At 41.1% G+C, this 24,266-nt stretch overlaps 1 protein-coding gene across 1 annotated transcript in view; it reads right to left on the reverse strand.

The window, feature by feature from the left end:
- The window catches only part of LOC120518747 (potassium channel subfamily K member 16-like), a 55,747-nt gene extending 39,258 nt beyond the window's left edge, over positions 1-16,489 (reverse strand). The window contains exon 1 of the mRNA XM_039741692.1: positions 16,075-16,489. Coding sequence (XP_039597626.1) covers positions 16,075-16,269 — 195 coding nt within the window. The 5' untranslated portion in view covers positions 16,270-16,489. The remainder of the gene's footprint in view (positions 1-16,074) is intronic.
- Positions 16,490-24,266: the final 7,777 nt, after the last annotated feature.

The raw sequence follows: 24,266 nt of genomic DNA on the forward strand, positions 1-24,266 counted from the left end.
TGTAACCAGGGCAAAGTGGTTAACCATACTGCTCACCGCCCAAAGACACACATATCTCAGTCTAATTGGCATGGTGGGTGTATGTCTGTGTGTTTGTGTGTCCAGTAGTAGACTTGCAAACTGTGCAGAGGGCACTTGATACTCCCAGGTTAGGCTCCCTCTCCCAACTCAAGCAAGCTACAGAGCAGATGGATAGATCTTTACTTAACCATGGGAACACTGAAAAAAAGGGCTAATAATAAACATACACTAAGAACAACAAATATTACTAAACAACCTCATTAGAGTGTCTAGGACAGAAAAAATAGCATTTTGTGATTTTATATTTGAGCTTCTTCTGCCATAATTAAGATGACTCGGAACATTATTTCTGTATTAGGGGACACCACCTGTGTCTCAATACAAAACTGCAGACGTATATGCCTTCTGTGCAAAAGCCTACTCTGCAAATTAAAGGAAGACAAAAAAAGAACTAAGCAGCAGAAACCTACATGACTAATGTAAAGTACAAATTGTTCTGCAACCTGGTAAACCAGCACTGTGGGCTTCTCTGTGAGGTTGGTTTTGTAGCACAAATGACGACCTTACACCAGAGTTGTCTTACCCACCTTATATTAAGTAACTTCAAATTTCTGTTATATTGGATTCAGAAAGTATTCAGACCCCCTTCACTTTCTGCACACTTTATTAGGCTGTAGATTGAATTTTAAATGGATAAATGTGCCATATTTAACCTTCAATCTATATACAATAACCCACAAAGACTAAGTAAAAACATGTTTTCTGAAGGGTTGGCAAATTTATTAATCAAAAACTGAAATCTCTCCTTTCTATAAGTACCGGTTGTGAGTGGTCTTTGGGACAAAAAACAACCCGAATACTCCCTAGCAGTTTTACTATACTCATGAATTAGGCGAGGCATCAGCTCACTTTTAAGAATTGCCCAAGGCAGAAGATGGGGACCCACCTGTGCTTGCTACCCCACTGGCTTTCGTAAGAAGACACTGGTGACACCATATGTTAGCCAGATCGCTGGCATATGAGTCCTACCTCCAGATACATGATGTTGTTAGTGAAAACTTCAAACCTTGGCCTTTATTGCTGAGGTATTTCACTTGCACGTTTGCTTTATTTCGACATTGTGTCTCTTCATCTGTGTTATCAGCATGACGTTGTTGTTGCGTGGTGGGGTTTGCTGCACACAGGTCTTTCATAGTGAAAAGTGGGGTGAATGCAAATGCCGAAAAAATGTAAAAGTGCATGCATGGGCCATCTAGTGGCTATGGTTGAGTGCGAGCAGAGCAGTTCGCTCCATATACACACATACAGGTCTTTCGTTTAAATATGTCTAATTCTGACATTCTGTCCACTCCACATTGTGGTCAGCTATATCCTATCATCCTCTTTAATAAAACCCCTGTGTGCCTCCAGGTGTCCATGTGTGTGTGACTTCTGGTGAAGTGCGCATGTGCGGGGCCACATGCCACGTGTTCAGTCTTTTCCTGTACATTCCCTGTGCAGAGAGAGAGACAGACACACACACAGGTGCGCGCGAGACAGACACAGACACACACACACAGGCACGCGCGAGACAGACACACACACACAGGTGTGCACAAAACACACACACACATACACACAAGCGCACGCGAGACAGACAGACAGACACAAACACACACACAGGCGCGCGCGAGACACATACACACAAAGGTGCGCGCGAGACAGAGACACACACACACAGGCGCGTGCAAGACACACACACACAAAGGCACGTGTGAGACAGACACACACACTGAGGTGCGCGCTTAAGAGAGACACACACACACACACAGGCGCGCGCGTGCATTGTTGCAATGTTACTTTTCTTGGTTGTTTATTAAATTACGGATTTTTCAAATGTTCATTTTTGTTTCTCTGTGCTTAAAACTCATTAAAAAAAAGTGTTTTTAGCGAGCGGGTCATAAGGCTATAGTGCAAACTCTTGCAATGTTAGTTTTCTATGTTGTTCAAGGTTTTCTTAGTGTTATTCAATGTTTTTACATTTAGTTTACTATTACGCTGTGCATTCAATGGTATAATTAACTATATTTGTGCTTAAAAACTTAAAAAAATATATATATTTACATACAGTTCATATGGTCCAGAACGGATTAATTGTATTTACATACAATCCTATGGGGAAAATTACTTCGGTTCACGACCAAACTGGGTTACAACCAGAGTTTTGGAATGAATTATGGTCGTGAGCCGAGGTTCCACTGTATTACTGTCAGACAAAATTACAGGCATTTTACGGAAATACAAACCAGTATTACTGAGAGAGAAAATTAAAGGCACGCAATACAGTGACGCATATTACAGCCACATACAAGGTCCCTTGCCATTTAATATAGAACGTTCCTGCTAATGTTTATGCACTACTGTTCTAGCGCCCGTTATTGTAAAGGGCTTAATGTCTAGTTTGTTATATTTATCCTTGAGATGTGTCTTGAACTTGATTGGAGTCCACCAGGGCAAACTGGGCATCATTTACAAAGGCACACACTTGTGTATGTATAGCTCCACGATTCACACTACAGTTCAGGACAAAACTCAAGCCATGAAGTCTAAGGAACTCTCTGTAGACCACTGCAAACAAGTTGTGGTGAGGCATAGGCCAGGGTGTAGAGGTTGGTCCGGTACGGCTCAGATTCACACTGTGATTTATTTATTTTTTCGGTTGGGATTCCAGGAACGCACCCAGCCTTGGCCCAAACCGCATACACTCACAGACAGAGACACAAACCAAACAAATGTGCGAAATATGTTAAATGTAAAATCAAATATAAATAACAAAAATCAGTCAACCCTTCCCTTCCCCTTCGGCAATACAAATATCAACACAACAATCAACCCTGACAATAAACACTCACAACGATGTCCTCATCACAGTCCCCAATGCGTCAGAAACGGATGAAAGGACATGGTGTAACTATGATGATGACGATCCCAGGAACAGTTTCCATAATAAATTAATTAAACAGTCCTACTGGTAGCCCTGAGCGGCAAGGGGTGAGATTTGCAGGAGCTCTCCCTCTGAAGACACACGACGACTAATCCACCACTATTCACACAACAGGCAGGCATGAGACAGTCCATTCATCCTTACAAGAAACAATCGAGGGTACAAATAACTTCACAGTCGTTAGGTTCGATGGGACACACGAGATACACTTGCCTGTCTTCTTGCTGCTTCGCTGGTCCCTTTTCAAGTTTCCCACTGGCCCTTCTTGTCCTCAGCAGCCCCTGCGCCCATTTCAGACATCCAATGAGGGCAATCCCCTTTGGAGCTGCTGGGAAATGGAGTCCTTCCAGTGGTAGCACTGCTACAAGGGGAAGGGGATAAAAACATTTCTAAAGCTTTAAGTGTTCCAAGGAACACAACAGCTTCAATAATTTTGAAATGGAATTAGTTTGGAACCAGCAGGACCTTTCAAGAGTTGGCGGTCTGGCTAAACTGAGTAACTGGGCAAGAAGGGTCTTGGTCAGGGAGATGACCAAAAACACAACGATCACTCTAACAGAGCTTCAGAGGTCCTCTGTTGAGATGTGAGAAACTACTGGAAGGAAGACCAACCAAGCAGCACTCTGTCCATTAGGTGTTTATGGTAGACTGGCTAAATGGAAACCACCCTTTAGTAAAAGGCATATGACAGCATTTGAAGAACTCTGAGAGCATGAGGGAAAACATTCTCTAATCTGATGAGACAAAAATTGAACTATTTGGCAGAAATGCAAGCTCTATGTCTGGCGAAAACAAGACACTGTTCATGACCTGCTTAATACCATCCCCACAGTGAAGCATGGTGTTGGCAGCATCATGTTATTGGGAATGTTTCTCACCAGCAGCGACAGGGAGACTGGTCAGAATTGGGAGAAAGATGAATGCAGCCAAATATAGAGGGGTCCTTGAAGTAAACTAAGCCTGCACCAGGGTGTACGTGACCTCAGACTAGGGTTACAGCTCACCTTTCAGCATGACAATGACTCAAAGCATACAGCCAAGACAACACTGGAGTGGCTTTGGGACAAGTCTCCGACTCCCCTTGAATGGTGCAGACAAAGCCTGAGCTTTAGAACATCTATGGAGAGACCTGAAGATAGCAGTTAACGGATACTTCACATCCATTCTAATGGACCTTGAGAGCATCTGCCAGGAACAATGGGATAGACTGCCCAAATCGATGTGCGGAAAACTTGTAGAGACTTACCCAAGAAGACACCAAGCTGTCATTGCTGCTAAAGGGGCATCTTCAAAATACTGAATTAAGGTCTGAATACATATATTATTAGAGATTTCAGTTTCTGATTTTTCTCAATGTACAAATCTCTTTGTAATCATATTTTCACTTTGTTACTCATTATGCGTTATTGTGTGTCGATTGATGGGCAAAAATGGCAAAGGTATCCATTAAACATGATAAAGTGTGCAAAAAGTGAAGGGGACTGAATACTTTCTGAATCCACTATAGCTCATCCCATCCCTCTGTTCATACACTCCATTTCCGAACTCTGATCATGATCAGAAGTGGTGCAGTCAACCCCAGCAAATCAGAATCAGACATAGAACCAACCGAGGACAAGGTGCCAGGGCCATCACAGTGTGTGCTCACTCAGCTGGGGTCAATTTAGTTGTCAATCCGCCTAACATACAGTTTGGGGTGTGGGAGGAAATCAAAGTTAGGTACAATCGAAATATTCATAGCATCTACTAAATATACTTTGAACGGAGACAAAATGTGTTGACATCCAAGCAGTCAATGTAATTACGCCATCTGCATATTACTACATTAGTATTGCTCCTTTTCATTTTGATCTGCGTTTTCTTTGTGCTCTGATGAAGTCACTCATTTCTATTCACTGGAACTGACCTTTGTTTTTATTTGATGTTTCACTGGAAACTAATATAACAAAACACAATGAAGTGTTAAGTTTACATTAAATGTAATAACAAAATAAGTGAATAGCGTCAAATGCTGCACTTCTCCTTTGCTGACTGCAAACAAAACATTTTTCTGCATGTGAAAGCCTTTTGTAGCTACTGCTCCGCTGACAGAAACACAGATGTGATGATTAAATGTGGCAAACTATTTGCTTACGTTAGCAGTGATAATATTGAAAATCCTCAAATGAACAGCTGTACGTGATAACTAATAATGAAATGGCTTTTCTGTATTCATGTGTCTGTGTTTAACTAAGGTAAATCGGAAGGAAGCTGTTACATTTCATGGCTTCTTGAGTACTAACTAACTCAGCTAATTTATAGGGAGTTGCAGTCACCATTTTACAAATTACAACTGGTGCAATCAGAAGTTAAGGGGCTAAAGACCATTCGATCATAGCATAACTTTCTCAAACCCACTTTATCACGCCTGGACAAACTTGTTAAGAAGGCAGGCTCCATTGTAGGATTAAAGTTGGACAGTTTAACATCTGTGGCAGAGCGACGGGCACTAAGCAAACTCCTGTCAATCATGAAGAATCCACTGCATCCACTGAACAGGATCATCTCCAGGCAGAGGAGTAGCTTCAGTGACAGACTTTTGTCACTATCCTGTTCCACTGACAGACTGAGGAGATCATTCCTCCCCCACACTATGTGACTCTTCAATTCCACCCGGGGGAGTAAATGCGAACATTAATTTTATTTTAATTCTTTTCATTTTTATTACTATTTATATTGTTTCTTTGTATCAGTGTACTGCTGCTGGATTATGTGAATTTCCCCTTGGGATTAATAAAGTATCTATCTATCTATCTATCTATCTATCTATCTATCTATCTATCTATCTATCTATCTATCTATCTATCTATCTATCTATCTATCTATCTATCTATCTATCTATCTATCTATCTATCTATCTATCTATCTATCTATCTATCTATCTATCTATCTATCTATCTAATCCAATTCAGGATCAAAGCTCTCCTAGCTCCACCGGGTGCAAGGCAGGAAACATCCCTGGACAAGGCAGCAGTACATTGCAAGACTCTCACTCACACTCATACAGGGACGATTTACAATCTTTAATTAACATGGTGTACACGTTAGATCCTGGAGGAAAGCCCACACAGACACAGGGGTGTGGGATTTGAGCTCAGGACAATCAATAAATCTTGCTTTTCTGTGAAAACATTAGGAGGAATATAAACATGCATTACCACATATCCAAATCGTTAGATTAAGGTTAATTTAGAATCACAATAAAAAGTAGAATCACAATTTTGAAAAAGAAAATAGGAAGGAACCACTCAGGGAAGTTACACGCAAATGCTCATGCTGGCATCAAATGTGTCACTGAGCTAATCGATGTCACCTTTCAGTGTTTTAATGTAGGCCCATTCTTCTTGAGCTCTTAGCTTATTTATTAAAAGGGCCAGTACTGAAAGTAAGGCCAACTATCTTCTAATTATGTCTCAGGCATGTATGCGTGAGGCCAGATCTGGCAATCGTGGACACGTAATTCACGTCTTAAAATCCAGTATGGCTAGGCATGCCAAAGCACGTGGACACTACCCCACATAATGGTGTTCTGGTGACTCAGTTGCACCCATTGTTAACATAATATCAGCACATAGCCAGGCAAATCTCCATTGACAAACATCAGTAGTAAGAATTGGTCAAACCAAAGAGCTCAGTGGCCTTAATGTGGCACTGTCACAGGATGTCACCTTTGCCATAAGGCAGCACATTAAATTTCTGCTCTGCTAATTCTACCACGGTCAACTGTAAGTGCTATTATTGTAAAGCGGAAGCATCTAGCATGGTAAACCACACAAACTCACAGAGTGGGGCCGCTAAGTGCTGAACTGTACATTGCGTATACATCCACTGTCCTCTGTTGCATCACTCAAAACAGAATTCCAAACTGCCTCTGTAAGCAATTTCAGCAGAACAACATTGTGTCAGGAGCTTTTTGGCATTTAAGCTTAGATCACAGCAAGACAAAAGGACACAGTTTTCTGTGCATTCTGTACTGCCTTGAAAGTCACACGAGCAAGTTAAGGGGAGTATTGGCAGGCAGGCATTTCATGATCCTGATTTGCAAGACACTATGGATAAAGCTAATCTACTCTGTCCCAACTTCAGATAAGGATTCAGCAGATTACAGGGAGATGTGACCAGTCATGAGGTAGTCATCCTTGAATGATCTGGATTGACACATCAGACTATCCCAAACTGGGAGATTGTTTTAAATCTGCCACTTGTACTGCTGCTGAAACTGCCACAATAAATGGAAGGACAGTTAGGGACAGACTCCACATCACTGGCTTTAGAACAATATGAACCTATCAGAGGCCCTTTGCTCACACCTCCTACACAAGCCAGCCCTGTGGCAGAAATTAATGAAGAATGAATGCTGTCACATTGGCCTAATTTATATCCTAAATGTATTCCCATTAATCACCCATGGATTGCCATGAATTGCAAACTCGGAAGACATGACCCACTGCCTGCCAAGAGGCCATCATAGGCCTGCGGGCAAAGTAGTGTGCTGGGTATCCTGTTTTGATAGCAACACAGAAACATACATAGGCGTCAGAAACGTTCTGGGCCCCTATGCTCCTCTGGCCCTTGGCAAGTGCCCATTGTGCCCATACGTTATGAGGGCCCTACCTGTCAATGGCTAAGAAATTTGTCAGGCCTTTCTGCAGGAACAGAATAAAGTCGGAGCTTACACCAGCACTGTCAATCAGTGGTGCCTGCTAAACACGGTCAAACAAGAAGCTAAAAAATTGATCCTAACTCCAACCACAGCAACCCTCCAATTGAACAACATGGCTTTGAGGTGTTGTCCCGCATGAAGGATTATTAATGTTAATGATTTGTGGTAAGAAATTCATTTCTGGATTTGAAATTTTCAAAAATTGCCTTTCATTAATAACAACTAATTTAATTTGATAATATAGCATCTTATAAATGTAAATATCACAATTCTGCACTTTTCTAAATGAGGACTAATTCAAGGAAAACGACCAGCTATTTTATTTTATGTCTACGCTACCACTCTCTTGGGCCCTTGAGCAAGACCCTTAACCTGCAATTGCTCTGTCTGGGGTATGACGTTAACCTGCATCCAGCCCTACAAGCTTGCAGGGAGAACTTGGGGGTTGGTGGCAGGATTGGCACTCCAGCAACTGTAAAAAACCTCACACTCTTCCATTCAAACTAGTGTGGTGCTGAGCTGTCACCCATTGCACGGCTGCACTCGGGTCCTAATATAGGATCATGAAGTGGTTCGTTGTGTGGTGGGTGCAGCAACGCACCTTATCAGTACATGCTCCCAAACTACACTGCTAAGTTTTCATTTAACAATGTTTTTTTTTTTAAATGAAGATGATCTCCATCCACACTAGCATTTTCACATCTCTCTATTATATAAAAAAATCTTACAAGACTTTTTGGAAGATTTTTTTCAAGTCCCGCGAGTCAAGACTTTGGCCATGAGATGTTTTCAAGTCACGCTCTTCTTTCAACCATAGAAAACCACGCACACGGTAATCTCACCTCTCATTCATGTGAACACTTTTGTGAGACACAGTTCTTGCTCTCTCAGCTCTTATAAGTGTTAATGTTTTCCTCACTTTAATTTCCCAATTAAAGAAGGTGTATTATGTTCAAATGTTATTGAGGAATTTCATCACGAAGGGTTATTATCAACAGTAAAAATGAGTATACGGGCAATCCTAGCACCGAGAAACGATAAAGTCAAAAGAATTAACGCCAAAAATGTTGATCGGTTACACTGTACATTAGTCACATGTGTATCAATAGACTATGCTGAACCAGTTGGTGGTGATTGTGTGGAAGGTGTAAACATCAACTTACAATATCACAAAGAGGAGGAATTAATGTAGAAAGAAGGATGTATCCAAGAAAGGTAATGTAGCACATCTTCTGGGGAAAATATCAGACAACAAAGGAGATCTTGATATGCCATTCGTTTTAAAATGTTAACAGTTTCCCATTAGAATAGCTTTTGCAAAGACAATTAACAAATCTCAGAGTCAAACATTCGAAAAAGTTGCTTTATTTAATAGAGAGAAAGAAATGAAATTCAGTCACGGGTAGTTATACGTTGCTTTGTCACGATGAAAGTCCAAACACAGAATCACAATTCAATGCGATATTGATGAAAAGTTAATTTAAAAAATTGTTTTTACTTAAGTTTTACAGTAAAAGCGGAAATTTAAAAATTTTTTTCGTGTTAATTTCAAAGCCAAACAGAACAAAATCGTATTACGCAACAAATAACTCTAACACAACATGAAACATAATTTACTTTCAAATTATTACGTTTTACTATTTTTAATATGGTTAATTACTTGATGTAATGTAAAATTGTACATCCGCATCCCCATATGTGAGCAGCAGAACCCCTAAGAGGCTAGTGCATACTCTGAAAAAAGTATAACATTGATATTGTTCATTCAACATAAATTTTCTCTTTCAAGCAACTTAAGATTAGTCATTTAGTGTTGTAGCTTGAAATTTTTGGCTTCATATCTCAAAATTAAAAAAAGTATTTGTACCAAAGTAAGTTATGGTGGAGGAAATAAACATAAAAATCCTATTTCAGTTAACCTAATATTTTAGGTTGTTCGTGTGCTGTGTGGGAGGGGCCATTTGTATATTCTTCCCGTCAAACTTTCCAGCATGCTAGATTTCCAACTGCCAAAAAAGAAGAACACTTTCCCAAATGGAGTGGATGTGGCTATACAGGTCTGGTCATTTTCAGCAGCAGACTTTTATACCGGAGGATTTCTGGTAAGTAACCCTTTTTCTCAACTGTTCATTTTAAGAACTCGTAATAAAACATACTTTCAAGAAAGCTGTAGAAACATTTAATAATTTTTTGTTGTATATTTAAGATTTACACTGCAAAATGTTTGTGTATTTGCACTAGATTTTTAAATAAATGTAAAAAGTACAGCATTGGAATGTGTTATGTTCATAATATTTCTAATAGCATATAAACGGGTTACGACCAATAAACCATTTAAAATTGAAACAACTTAAAAAATAGATTTTTTTCAGTATAAAATACGTGAATTACACCCAATCACTCTAAATGATTTGCCCCTCAACTTAAAAAATAGATTTACTTCAGTATAAAATAAGTGAATTACACCCAATCACTCTAAATGATTTGCCTCAACATAAAAATTGTGGGTTCAATGAGATAAAAAGAATTGTATTGGTTCAGATTGAAAATACTAAGTGTGAATCATTACCTTAATTATTTTAAGTTGAATGGAGGTTATACTTTTTTCAGTGTAGCGCAAGCACAAGGGTTGGTGAGCGAAGCGAGCAGGGGGCAAAGCCCCTTAGTTGTTAACAAAAATATCTCTGCCCACACTAAAATGCATTTGACGTAGCTGTTCAATTACACTAGGCATGCATGCACTGATGTAAACAGAAGGAGGAAGTGTCCTCCATGTTGACATTTATTTTCAGCTTATGTTTACACACAGTGAACAGCAATGGTGAAGTGAATACACAAATGCTGATGTTGAGGTGGAATTGTCATTGAGAGTAATACACAAGCATAAAGTGAGCAAAGTGTCTGAGAATAGAGTCTGGGAGTCACGTTATTAACCAAACAGAGCACAATAAGAGTGTGAATTTTCAAATTTATCTGTTTTCACCCATCCACGCCACAATGGTAAGGGGAAGTTTTCAGAAATATATAGCAATGAAAAGCGTTTTCAAAAGTCTCTGTGGTATGCACAAAACAAGGACAGAAATGTAGCAGCGTGAATGTAGACTTAAACCATGGGTTCAATATGATGTGATGACGACTCAATGGTCATGAAACTGGTTGGAACAAAAACCTGTAGCTATGGGGAGCTGACCATATGACACCTTCATGCTCTGTTGTCTAAAGTACACTGTTCTGGTAAAGATTCAGATTTTGTCTTTTGTGAACCATTGTTTTTAAAGTGTTATCTTAAGCTAAAAAATATGATCACTGAAACACTTTATCACTAAAATGATCTACACGTTTTTAGTAAAATACACAAAAAACAGACTCCTCTTCTTCCCCTTTCAAACTACTTAGTCACAAGTAAGCCTTGAATTCAGTGGCAGCTTTCTTAGCTGCAATTGACCCTCATCTTTTCCTCTATCCCCACCGTAACTGATTATCATTCTACTCTGTCAATGCTTTGATTACCAGTAATGGATTAAACATTCACTGTTTCTTCAATCTGTTTTGAAGATTTTGCTGCTGTTTTTTTAAGAATTTGCTCTTGAATAGCAAGCCTGTCTGTTTCTCGTGTTATTCTCATTCTTCCTTGAGGTCCATTTGATAACCATATTGAAATACAGAATATGAACATGATGACAGACACACGCACAGCTGGCAACCCAATGTTTTGAAGCAGGGAATGTTATTATCTATATCTAGCATGACAACCCTTCCCTGAATCAGGTCTACTTAAGAACTCATAACAGCAGTCACGGGCATTCACTTCAAGGTAAGCTGAGACAGCAGCAGGGAATACACCTCTAAGGACTAGTCCTCAAATTCACCATTACAAATGAAGCTGATTTACTAAAATATAGTAATTAATGCTTTCCTCTTTAATAGCAAATTATACCGCACCCATCTTTTCACAGCTAGACGATGACCATCTAAGAGGTCTGAAAAGACTATCTTACTGTCTATACTGCCATTAACATGCAGGTTGTGTATATAGTTCTGCTGCTGATCTTTTCTAAAATTGAAAATCAAAATGACTGCACGGCACTGTCCTTACTTGTCTGCAAATGCCTCTATAAGCTTCCAGTTTGTGTTTTGGTAAGCATGCACTTGCAGGCCGTGTGGTGAAGTGGTCATGGCTTTGGATTGCACACCCTGAGGTTGTGGCTTCAAATCCTGTTATTGACACTGTGTGACCCTGAGCAAGTCATGTGACCTGTCTGTCCTCCAACTGGAAAGCCAACAGAAATGTAATCAATTATATTGTAAATGGCCTTGGATAAAGGTGTCAGCCAAATACATTAATTGTACTCAAATGTAACATTTGAACAACTGACTATGTGACTTTAGAGGATTAAACAAGGCATATCTTTAAAATGATTACTATAAAGAATTCATCATGGATGTCAAGTGGTAGCTGAATGAGGCTGTTAACCTTTTTTTCTAATGCTGGAAGTTATCATTGATATGTATTAATTTATAATTGCCCATATGTTTAGACTTTGGAATCTTACTAGGAAGAAAGTTCTGTGAACCATCCCCTTTTGTGACCTATAAAGGGGTCTCTGTGGCATTAACACTTACGAAATCTGTGTTAGTAGTAATATGCTGAATAGGAATGAGACTGGGCCAATCATGACAAAACATGAAGGCAATCTGGAAAGAACAGTAATGGGAATGAGGTGAGTGTGTAAAGTGTGGCAGAGTAAGAGGAAAATTAATAACTAGCTAAGAGAAAGACTTGGCTTGGTGTTGTGATGAAAGGTGAAAGAGATAAAACAGTGGTTTAGATGTGAGGAGCAAAAGGCAAAGGATGACTGAGTGATACTGAGCACCAAGATGGAGGAGGAGGAGATGATGTACAGTAAGAAGGAAAGTCAAAAACATGTGGTTGGAGGTGATGATGGATCTCAACCCAAAGAGATCACATGTACAAGCAGTCAAAATGATGAGTCTTGAAGAGGGCTACTGGATAAACTGGAGGTCAGCAAGACCGAAGGACATTGGAGTAGGAAGAAGACTTTCTAGATGAAAAGTAGCCAACTGAAGTGTTTTGGGCATGTAGTTACAATTTGCCTTCTAAGAAGTGTATAAGACAGCACAATAAGTGACAATGCAGAATGCAGAAGAGGGTTTATATCAATCAGCTGCCCCATAAGCATCTTGGAGGAATTGGAAGAAGCTACTAAGAACAAACACGGTGGTCCAGTCTGTTCAGCCCAGCATATTCCTGTTGTGACTCTCATCACTAAAGGCAGAATGCAGTTCAGTGTCCACGGGCAGCAGAAAATGGCACTGCAGATTTCCTTCAAAATATAATTCTGTCATCTAAAATAACTGTGCTTGTTGTGTTCCATGATTTCGATTCCACTAATTGGTCTGAATTATGATTATTTTTAATATCAAACAAGTATTCTGAAATTTCAATATGGCTCCCTACCAGGTAAATTAACATCTCCTCATTAATAAGCTATCTAGATATATGTATGGCGAGTCTTAGTAGTAGCTCAAAATGAAACATGACCTTTTTCATAACATTCATCCATTCATCCATTATCCAACCTGCTATATCCTAACTACAGGGTCACAGGGGTCTGCTGGAGCCAATCCCAGCCAGCACTGGGTGCAAGGCAGGAAACAAACCCTGGACAGGGCACCAGCCTACCGCAGGACACATACACGCACATACACTTGGGACAATTTAGGATCACCAATGCACCTAACCTGCATCTCTTTGAACTGTGGGAGGAAACCCACACAGACATGGGGAGAACATGCAAACTCCACGCAGGGAGGACCCAGGAAGCAAACCCAGGTCTCCTAACTGTGAGGCAGCAGCGTTACCACTGCGCTACCGTGCCACTCCTTTACATAAAATAATTTTTGAAATTAAAAAAATATATATTCATCATGATAGCATAAAAATAACAGAATGTGAGAGACTGAGTGAGCATAACATGAGTTGCAAAAAAAAAAAAATGTCACTGCTTTATGTTAGTCCTAATGTGACTGCCTCTGAAAAATGAGATTATGCTATAAATAAAAGCACGACAAACAGTTATCAGCCAACTAATTTTGGCAAATAACAACAAGGCAGGGAGTTTCGCTGATTCATAGCAGATCTGCGTCTGCATGGTCATCACCAGCAGTGCAGAAGGAACTGCTACAGCACTTTTTTTTATTCCATTATCCCAAAATGTTTACAGTATGGGAGCCCAGTTTATTGTGTGACCCTAACTCGGCCCTAACCATAATCGCCTTTGAACATCTAACTAAACTGTGCTTACAGGAAGGCTGAATAATGGAGGATTTATGTTTGTTTTCTAAGGAATACGCCTTTTGAGCTCAACATTGAACATTATTCTTTGCTGCTTGTTAACACTACTCTTCAGGCCCCTCAAATTATATTAACAACAATTTGCACCTTAAAGCAGTGTTTCTCAACCTTTAAGTATTTGCGAGCCGAGTTTTCATAACAGTTTTTTTCGCGCCCCCCCTAACATTTTTTTGAAATGTAGATGCATATTCTATTATACCTACTTAACTTTTATCGACATTTATCTAACTCTATATTTATTGTTTTAGTATCAGAAAGTAGTTTAAGTTAATTTGTTTTGGTTTCAACAGATTTTTTTTCATATTTTTGATTCTTGTTTTTTTTTTTTTCACATCTTCGCGCCCCCCTAGGCGGGCCCACCCCACAGGTTGAGAACCACTGCCTTAAAGTTACATTGGACAAAGATTTCTGCTGAATAAATAAAAATGACAGCATTTTCTAGGAATGTACTGGTTTATTTTTCCATATGCAAACATTGACTCCTATTCTTTCTTTCAGCCACCTAACGTCCATATTTGAATACTTGAAGACATTTAAGACTAAAATCAGTTGTAGGCTAACAACATCAGAGGTAGACAGAGGCCTCCAAACAGTACAGTAGCGTGGGGTCGGTCAACTGCTAGGGTGAACTGATTTTCAAAGTCCCAAACTGGGACAAGTGTGTAGCACATATGTATGTGTGTTAACTCATGCCAATATTTCTTTAATGTCTGCTATGTCTCATCAGAGCAGGGGAAGCAACATTTTCACAAATAAACCTGTATGCTTCAACATCAGATCACTACCCAGTTTTGGACTGACAGCTACTGTATACGAAGCGTAGTTGGTGTTGCTTTTCTTCTGTGTGACTCGTGGTTTGTTGTTTATGTCGGCTGAGTGCAGCACAATGAAAATTCTTTAGAAGGGAAGCCTGTTAAAACTGGGACACATTCTTATATTTCAGTTATTTCTCAGGACATCAGAACACATTGCCTGAAATGAGGACTGTACTGGTGAAGCTGGGATGTCTGGCCACCTTATTAACTGCTAAGAAGCTGCACAATAAGCCACAATGTTGATCTCACTGCCTCGCTGAATGAATAAGTAAATAATCCTGCATGGGCCTTATCGGAAATAAGTTAAAATGAGAAAACAGTGTGTCAGTACTTGTTTATCATGGTGCCAGTGCCAGTGAGGTCGGGTTTCATGTTGGTTGGACATACAAGTAAGAATTGCACCATACTCTGTACTGTACATGTGACAATACTGATTCTATTACTACTACTAAAATGTAATTGTATTATAATCAAATCATAATAAATAGGGGTGATAATGTTATAATTACATCACCTTTTGATGGTGCTCACTAAAAAAAACTAATATTTGTGAAGAAACTGCAGGATTACTGAGTAGTAAAAAAAGAGCTGGGAGTTGATGCCACGGATTTGATGGTTGGAACCAAAGCACTGCAGTGATCAGGAATTGCAGAATTAGAGGCAGTAAAAAAGGCTGAAATTGTCATTAAATACCTAATCAAATGTCCATTCCATTATACACCTATTCACAAACTTCTAAATAGAGACTTACTATAGGTAAAAAAAAAAAAAAACAGATCACAAACTCTGACAGAAGAAAATGCATCAGTTTTATCAATGAGATTCATCAGAACAAACTTTAGTAAATGATAGACTTCATCAAATTTGTTAAGAAATAAACTTCAGTATAATGCAATGTGCAAAACTGGTTTGTTTTGTGGTTCCCTCACTAGTATTTTTGATTTACTGCTCTTAACCAATTTTATTGCACTGTCAATAGATAGATAGATAGATAGATAGATAGATAGATAGATAGATAGATAGATAGATAGGAGAGCTGCACTATAAGATTATTAAGTGCAAGGCACTATGAAGTAGGCAGATCTGTTTTGGTTGGTTACCAATAAAAATAACTTAGCAACCATGCAACCAACATGTTGTTGTTGAGTTTTTTTTTTTACAAAAAGAAGGGGCTTACCTGTAAAAAATTTCTCATTGCTTCCTCTGACAGACAGGAGTGGTTTTCTAAAAACATTCTTTTCTGATCTACCATCTCCCTCTTCACTTTTCTCTCGGACTGCTCCTCCAAAGCTTGAAAGATAGCGGCCCCCATGAGCAGGTAGGACAAATAACCGATTACCATCAGCACCATATGAACTCCGCAAGTGGTCATCTTCGTGCTTAAGTCCCGGCACTCTCAGCCCTCCGATACTTTGCGCATGTCCTCTCGCTGATGTCCCGTCGAGACGAGTGCCTGCGTGGACCGCAGCTCAGTGTCGTTCGGCCTGCGAGGCGCCAGACATCGCATGTGACATCTTGCGCCTTCTTCGGCGCTCTTCCTGTAAGAAGCGTTTCCGCCGCGGGCTCCTCGTAACTCTTTGGGCGAGTCCGAGCGACGAGAACGCTCCCGAAGTTGAACCGCCCACTTGGAAGATGAGACGCTTCAGGTTAAAGTCCGTAAGGGAGAAGGCTGTCCCGTGTGTCCCCCGGCGGACTTTGAACCTGGGCTGTAAGAAGTCCTTGTTGGACAGCGACCAGGTAACGTAAGTAAACTAAAAGTCCATCCCATTTGGAAAAGCTGACCTTGACAGTGCTGGCATCTAGTAACTTTTATAACAGGGCTTAGCTAAAACTAATAGGAGAATCACTATCAGAACATACAGTGCGGTTCATATTGTTTATTTTGTTTTCATTTTTTTATTGATTTTTTCCTTACTTTTTAAGACATTATACATCGCACTGTAACATGTTCACAGTCGCACTGCGCCCTCTCCGAACCGGACCCCTCGAGCACAAGAACAAGCGACTTGTTTTGCTGGAGGGTATTTACGTAGGAGAGCAGCGGTGTTACCCGCCGTAAGGCTTCCGATTTATGCATGTACTTAATAAAAAAAAGTGTGCAAAATCGCTGCTCATGTGGGCCTTTACTTCTTCGTTCCAAAGACCTTAATCGGCACAGAAAGTGTGGGCACCTATGTGCCAAGCAATGGAGTGGCAGTCGGGCTGGGGTGCGGGATTTTATTTCTCTAAACGGATGGATTCACGAATAATTCTAGTACCATACTGGCTGCTAAAACCTTTTAAGTCTGATCACCAGTAGATAACTACCTGTTTTTTTTTTAGTACAATTTTTTGTACCGTTTTTGTATGGTTTTTACCTAAAATGGGTAAAATTAATAATCATAATGAATCATTCTGTGGGTTGAAATACTGGGGCAGTACAGTAGCTATGCTCTGTGGATGTGCCACTTCTGGACTCTGCAATTACCAGTATAAAGGTTGCACGTTCTTCCCATGCCTTGTTTATTTACCCTTCCATATGCCCCAAGACCTGCAGAGTAAGTTAATCAATGTCTCTAAATTAGTTCCGTACAGGGCCGTCTTAACGTATGGGCACTGACCAGGGGCCCACAATGTTTCCGATGCCCATTTATGTCTCTGTTTTGCTATCAGAACAGGGGACCCAGTGCACTACTTTGCCCATTGGGCTATGATGCTGTTAAGACCATATGTGTATTTGCATGAGTTGGTCCAACGATGGACCACTGAATTAGGTTAAACACTCACAACAAAGACGCTGCATTTCACGTCCTAGTGTGTGTATGTGTGTTCACCATTTGATGGATTGGCACCCTGTCCAGAGATTGATCCTGCCTCATGCCCCATACTTGTTGGGATAGGCTCCAGCTTCCCCTGTCCCTGCAACCCTATTTGGTAAAAAGCAGGTTTGGAAAATGGATGGATGTTTGACAATAGTATGGTAATGCAGTTGGCTAAACTATGCCAACCACGTTAAATTATCCATCCAATCAATGACATACTGAATTAATCCTATTCAGGGTCACAGGGATGATGTCTAACCCAGAAACATCTAACACAAGGCAACAGTGAACCCCAAGTGGAACACTACTTAACCTAACATACACATTTTTATTATAATAGCGGAAACTGGACTAGCCGAAAAACCCTGCTTAGCCACAAGGAGAACATGCAAACTCTGCTCAGACAGTACCTGAGCTAGGATTTGAAGCCTGCACACTCGAGGAGTGGCTGATGCTATTGCCTGACAGTGCTACTCAATGTGAAAGTGATTGCAAAAAAGCTAAAAATATACAATGCAAAGATTTAAAAAACAAATGTTTTAAATACAGGCAGCACGGTGGCGCAGTGGTAGTGCAGCTGCCTCGCAGTTAGAAGACCCAGGTTCACTCCCGGGTCCTCCCTGCGTGGTCCTCCCTGCGTGGAGTTTGCATGTTCTCCCCATGTCTGCGTGGGTTTCCTCCCACAGTCCAAAGACTTGCAGGTTAGGTGTATTGGTGATTCTAAATTGTGCTTGGTGTGTGGGTGTGCCCCGCGGTGGGCTGGCGCCCTGCCCAAGGTTTGTTTCCTGCCTTGTTGGCTGGGATTGGCTCCACCAGACCCCTGTGACCCTGTAGTTAGGACATAGTGGGTTGGATAATGAATGGATGGATGTTTTAAATATGGGCAGCATGGTGGCGCAGTGGTAGCATCGGTTCCCGGGTCCTCCCTGCGTGGAGTTTGCATGTTCTCCCTGTGTCTGCGTGGGTTTCCTCCCGCAGTCCAAAGAGATGCAGGTTAGGTGCATTGGCGATTCTAAATTGTTCTTGGCGTGTGTGTCCTGCGGTGGGCTGGGACCCTGCCCGCGATTTCTTCCTGCCTTGTGCTCCAGCAGACACCCATGACACTGTGTTAGGATATAACGGGTTGGAGAATGACTGACTGACTGTATTAAATATCTGAGTTTTAAGAACAGGTTTAAAATATGCCAAAGATTTAAGTTTATCTGGGAAATTCATACAGTTTGGTTCAGGAAGTCAAGTTGGAGTTATATAAGGAGGAGCTCTTCCAGGTACAGTGGAAAACGGCCATTACTCACAAGACTTTAAATGTGTCATAACCACGGGTGCCATCCTCCAGCAAAGACCACTTAGCTCCATTGGCTAAGCTACGTGTTTCATGGCTGTCAGAAGCCCAGGTTTGAAGACTGTCCGAGAACATTCAACATGGCAGTTTTGGCCTAAACTTCGCTTGTCACTGTGGCTGGTGACATTATAAAAAGAGAAGATGTGTGTGATCATCTCGGGGACAATCCCTAAGCGTTGTCAGCCACTCTTCACTTAGACTGTGGGAGTTCCTGCTTAGGCTGCCATGCACTGCTTCACAGATTTGGAGTTGGTTACACAGCCGTTGTAAGGACATTTTAAGTATTATTAATCATCCATCCATCCATTTCCAACCCGCTGAATCCGAACACAGGGTCACGGGGGTCTGCTGGAGCCAATCCCAGCCAACACAGGGCACAAGGCAGGAGCCAATCCCGGGCAGGGTGCCAACCCACCGCAGGACACACACAAACCCACACACCAAGCACACACTAGGGTCAATTTAGAATTGCCAATGCACCTAACCTGCACGTCTTTGGACTGTGGGAGGAGACCGGAGCACCCGGAGGAAACCCACGCAGACACGGGGAGAACATGCAAACTCCACGCAGGGAGGACCTGGGAAGCGAACTGCGAGGCAGCAGCGCTACCACTGCACCACCGTGCCATCCTATAATTAATCAGTTTATGGATATTTGAATTCTCCATTTAATAAAAGGAGTTTTATGACTTGCAATTCATGTCAAACTGCATATTTCCACCTTATGTGTTTTCTGTCATTAGTCAGCCAGTATATTTGAAATGATTCTGAATATCCAGGCCAAATATTATATTGCATATTTAATATGCCTTGTCCTGGATTAGTTTTAGTTTATTTTCATGCTTTTCCAGTTTTGGGGTTTTAGGAAGAAATGAAATCAAAATTGTAAATTTATAATGATCAAGTCCACCATACATTGAAGAAATCAAAACTGTTAATGTAAAGCAAAACAGAGAAAGTTCAAGCAACTGAAAATGAAACGATGGAAAGATGATTTGGATGAAAAAATGAAAGAACGTGGAAGGGATTTAGTGAAGAGAGAAACCAAAACTGCTAATTAAAAGTCTGTCACCAGAAATAAATCGATCAATTCTATAAGCAAGAGCTAAATTTGCATAAAAATAAAACAAGTCAAAATGTTTTAGGAGGAAATGCTCACAAAAGCTAAGGCCGAAAAGAAGAGCTAAAAAGCACAGTTGCTAGAACAAACTAGTGCAGTTTGAAAATAATCTTCTTCTATAATAAACTACCATGGCTGTTCATTTGTCTGTTGAGGATTTTAAATCGCCTGTAGCTCGCAAACCGTTTCACCTATTGACCTGAAATTTGGTACACATATACTATGTGAGTCTACTGTTCGCTTTCGGGGTGATGATTTTTATTCCTCATTTTATTTTTATTTTATTGTACATGTAGAATCAACTCTCGGCAGTAGCCAGCATGACAGCCGTGCGGCGCATGCGTATGGGCGCCGTTCACATTCTCTACCTTCACCATCACTTCCCTTACCTCTTCATATCTTAAAATCATTCTTGAGGCAGATTGAAGACTTAAGTGCCAGTGAAAACGTACTAACTAATTGCAACACAAATACTGACTTAATCAGTTTTAATGCAAAAAGATGCCACTAGAGTGGAGAAGAGAAGAGCTGCTCAGGAAGCAGCAAGCTCATCAACCTCTGAGCAAACAAACGCTAAATGTACAGAGAAAGAGGATGAGAACTATAAGTTCATTCACTGCAAATTGTCGTGCAGTCTGCCGTTACTGGTTAACAATAATTGAAAAAGGGAACAGGAATTAACAAAAAAGCAAAAAGACAATGGTGGAGCCGGGGACTGTGACACCTCGGAGCTTGTTTTGGTCACCATGTGTGGAGTTTGTGGTGTATTCTCCTTAAGTTTAGGTGGGTTTTCATATTGAAATGCTTGTAAAGGTGACTGGGAACTCTAAATTCGGTGCTGTCTGTGTTGCCCTGTGAAGGTCTGGCATCTCTCTGTAGAAGTATTGAGACTGGACATTGCCACTGTGAAGACGTAACGGCGGGGTTATTTAACGCCAGTGGAGAGCACAGTCCATGGTTAAGGAACTAGGCTGTGTATACAGCACGCAACGCAGGAGCCTAATTCTTTTGGCCAAAATACAGACCAGTCAGTGAATGAATTAAAGATTACTTTAGGAAGAATAGAAGCAGTCTGTAAAGTTCCACATGTTCTTTGAGTCACAAACAGAATATACAAGGCAACAAATTTAACCCTTTATAGACAAGAAGAATATGGCTAAGTATTTCATAAGGCATCATGCAGTTTCTTTTTATGTTATATTAATGGGCCAGAAATTATTTCATGTAGAAATGCTTTCATCTTCCACACATCCTGGATAATTTCCTATCTTGTGCCTGATTCTTCCAGGATAGACTTTGGCTATCCGAAACACTGTAATGCAGTAAGCAAGGTACTTTTTTCATTTACCAATACAAGAACAAAACTAGTCATTTTAAAAATGATTATTGTAACTTGGCACACACATATTGTATTAGAATCTTGCCAAAAACTAAAACATTTACTAGATGTGTTATGATGTCACCACACTAATCTGCCAAATGACCCCTCATGTGTGGAGCATCATGTGCCTTAAGGAAACATTCACTGTGGGGTTTGCACGGACTGAGAAATGTGCAACAGCACAGAGATGAAGTCATCAGTTCCCTTTTCCTGTGCACCATCTGTATGCCATTCTCTTTCATCCTGGAACATAAAGCTGGGTCTCTGTAGTGTCTTTATCTCATGTTTCACAAAAGAAAAAGTATTTATCCTAATATGAACAGATATTCATTGCTCTTAACTTCAGAACCTATGGTGCCATAGTATTTCTGTGTACCCTGTGTAAAAGATAGCCCCGGACACGGACCCAGATGTCTAAATGCACACCTGTTTATTTCACACAACACACACAGTGCACAGAACCCCAAATATTGCTCACAGTCCTTTTGTCTTTCTTTCCTTCTGCCGCCTCCACTCCTCCTGTTACAAGCTCTGTCCTCCTCCACCCGACTCCGACTCAAGAATGGAGTGAGGCCGCCCCTTTTATATTGCACCCGATGTTCTCCAGGAGTCTTTGGTTCTCCTTCCGGCAGCACTTCCTCGTGTGGCGGAAGTGCTGTCCTCCAGGATTGTCCAGACACCCCCTGATGGTGGCCACGGACCACCAGAGGGTTGAGCTTCCCAGCTCTATATATATGGCCCTGATGGAATCTAGGGGGGCTGCCTTCTTGCGCCCAGGAAAATATATTGCCCCTCTCCCGGTCTTTCCCTGCTCCAGGCGTCCCAGTGGGGCAGGAACCCTGGTTGTCTGCCACACTCTCATTGGGTACACAAATGGATCAGAGATTATCTATTAAAATGTAAATAATAATATCATAAAAAAATCTATAATACACAGTGTCCATAAATTATTGTCCTTGTTAAATTGTGCTGTAAATATTTAACCAAGAATCAACCATGCGTTATCTTTTTGCAGGTTTTTGCAGCTGTGTACACTTTTGTCTGTTTACATTTAATTCATTTATCTGTAGTTGTGATGATGTCATTTATTTAATTCTTTTGCTCATTTATTATCAGAATTCTGTGTTTCTAAGAGTTTGGGTTTTTTTAAGGCAAGGAATTCATTTTTGCATTGATGTGTTTTGTTATTTATTTAAACCACTTCTGCCACTGTTTTGTCCATGACAGTCCCTACCATATTGAGTACCTGTTGCTAGGGCGCTACTGCCGTAGTAGGGGGGAGTCACAGCAGTCGTGACCCTGATGTTAACCATGTGACAGGTTAAAAGGTCATCTACAAATGCTGGTCCCCATATTAGTTTGCACACTGTAAAAGATGCTATATAGCGCCTGACCCGGCACAGACTATGCAGAGCTACGTGTACAAAACACACAGGCTTTTTATTTTTTCTTCACCCGTGGGAGCACGTCTTCCCCGTGACCCACAGGCAATACACAGTCCCAAAGCACTTTAATCCCACACAACAACTCTTCCTGGCACCACCACTCCTCCCAGGCAACCTCGTCCTCTTCCTCCCGATTCTGGCCCCTCAGTGGTGGAGGCCGGCTTGTTTTATACCCCACCTGGAAGTGTACCAGGTGCTTGACCACCTGGTCCTAATTACACCTCCGGGTGGGGCTGAAGATTTGTCCAGCCAGGCTCTTGAGTCTTGGCAGGGCCCCCCATCTCCCAACCAGGCTGTAGAGAACTCCATGTCCCATGGAGCCACCTGGGAGAGTGGGAAATGAACATTGGCCAGGGAGGCTGCCACCTAGCGTCCCGGGGGAGGTATTGAGCTGTCCATGGTGGCTCCCCAGGAACATATGCAGCAGGCGCGTCCCGACCGGGCATGGGACCCGGCTGTCTGTCACAACACCAAAAATGGCTCTTGCACTTCGATATTTGAATTTTGGTTACTTTTTGATCTAACAGCATGAGAATTTGCTTTCCTTTTCCACTCTCATTTGTGCTTACCATTTAATTTGTATGTACGTGCCATACCAAATACCAATCTGCAAGTCTGCCTCAGTGTTCTCTGTGCTATCTTTTAACACCATAGCAGATACCGAGATCACTGAGGAAGCACAACATGTTGTTTAGCTTGTGGAAGTCTTTTAGAAATGTTCAGAATAAAGCATGTAAAGAATCCATATGATTTTGTTAACATACTGTATTGTATTTTCCCCTTTTGATCAAAATTGCTACCATTGTTAATGATACCATGCGATAATCCACTTATGCTCACCTTGTAGAGTTTCATACATGCTAAAGGTTAAATGGCCACAGAGGAGAGGAAAGCAAACCTTCAGTGTGATTTGAAATTTGCAGAAAGCAAACCTTCAGTGAGCCTGTAAAGTTAAACATTAGAGTTTGGCTAAATTGAGAAGAAGCATCTTAGGTTCCCAAAGCCATCAAACAAACATTTTGCTTTATTTGTAAAATGAAATACAAGCGTATAGTCCAATGAGAAACATTTCTTGAAAACATGCCGTCGCAGTCACTCTTCAGCAGTTGGTCTGCGTCAGGTTCAGTGAATTGCATGTGTGATAGACTGCCAGGAACCCTGCCGCGCTGGGACGCCTGAAGGAAGGAGGAACCGGGAGAGCGACACTTCTTTTCCCTGGGCACCCGGACTGTCCTTGATCCCTGGGTGCTGACAGACCAGGGATGGTTTATGCCAGGAGA

Source organism: Polypterus senegalus, chromosome 18 (assembly GCF_016835505.1).
Source record: "Polypterus senegalus isolate Bchr_013 chromosome 18, ASM1683550v1, whole genome shotgun sequence".
NCBI classification, from domain to species: domain Eukaryota; kingdom Metazoa; phylum Chordata; class Cladistia; order Polypteriformes; family Polypteridae; genus Polypterus; species Polypterus senegalus.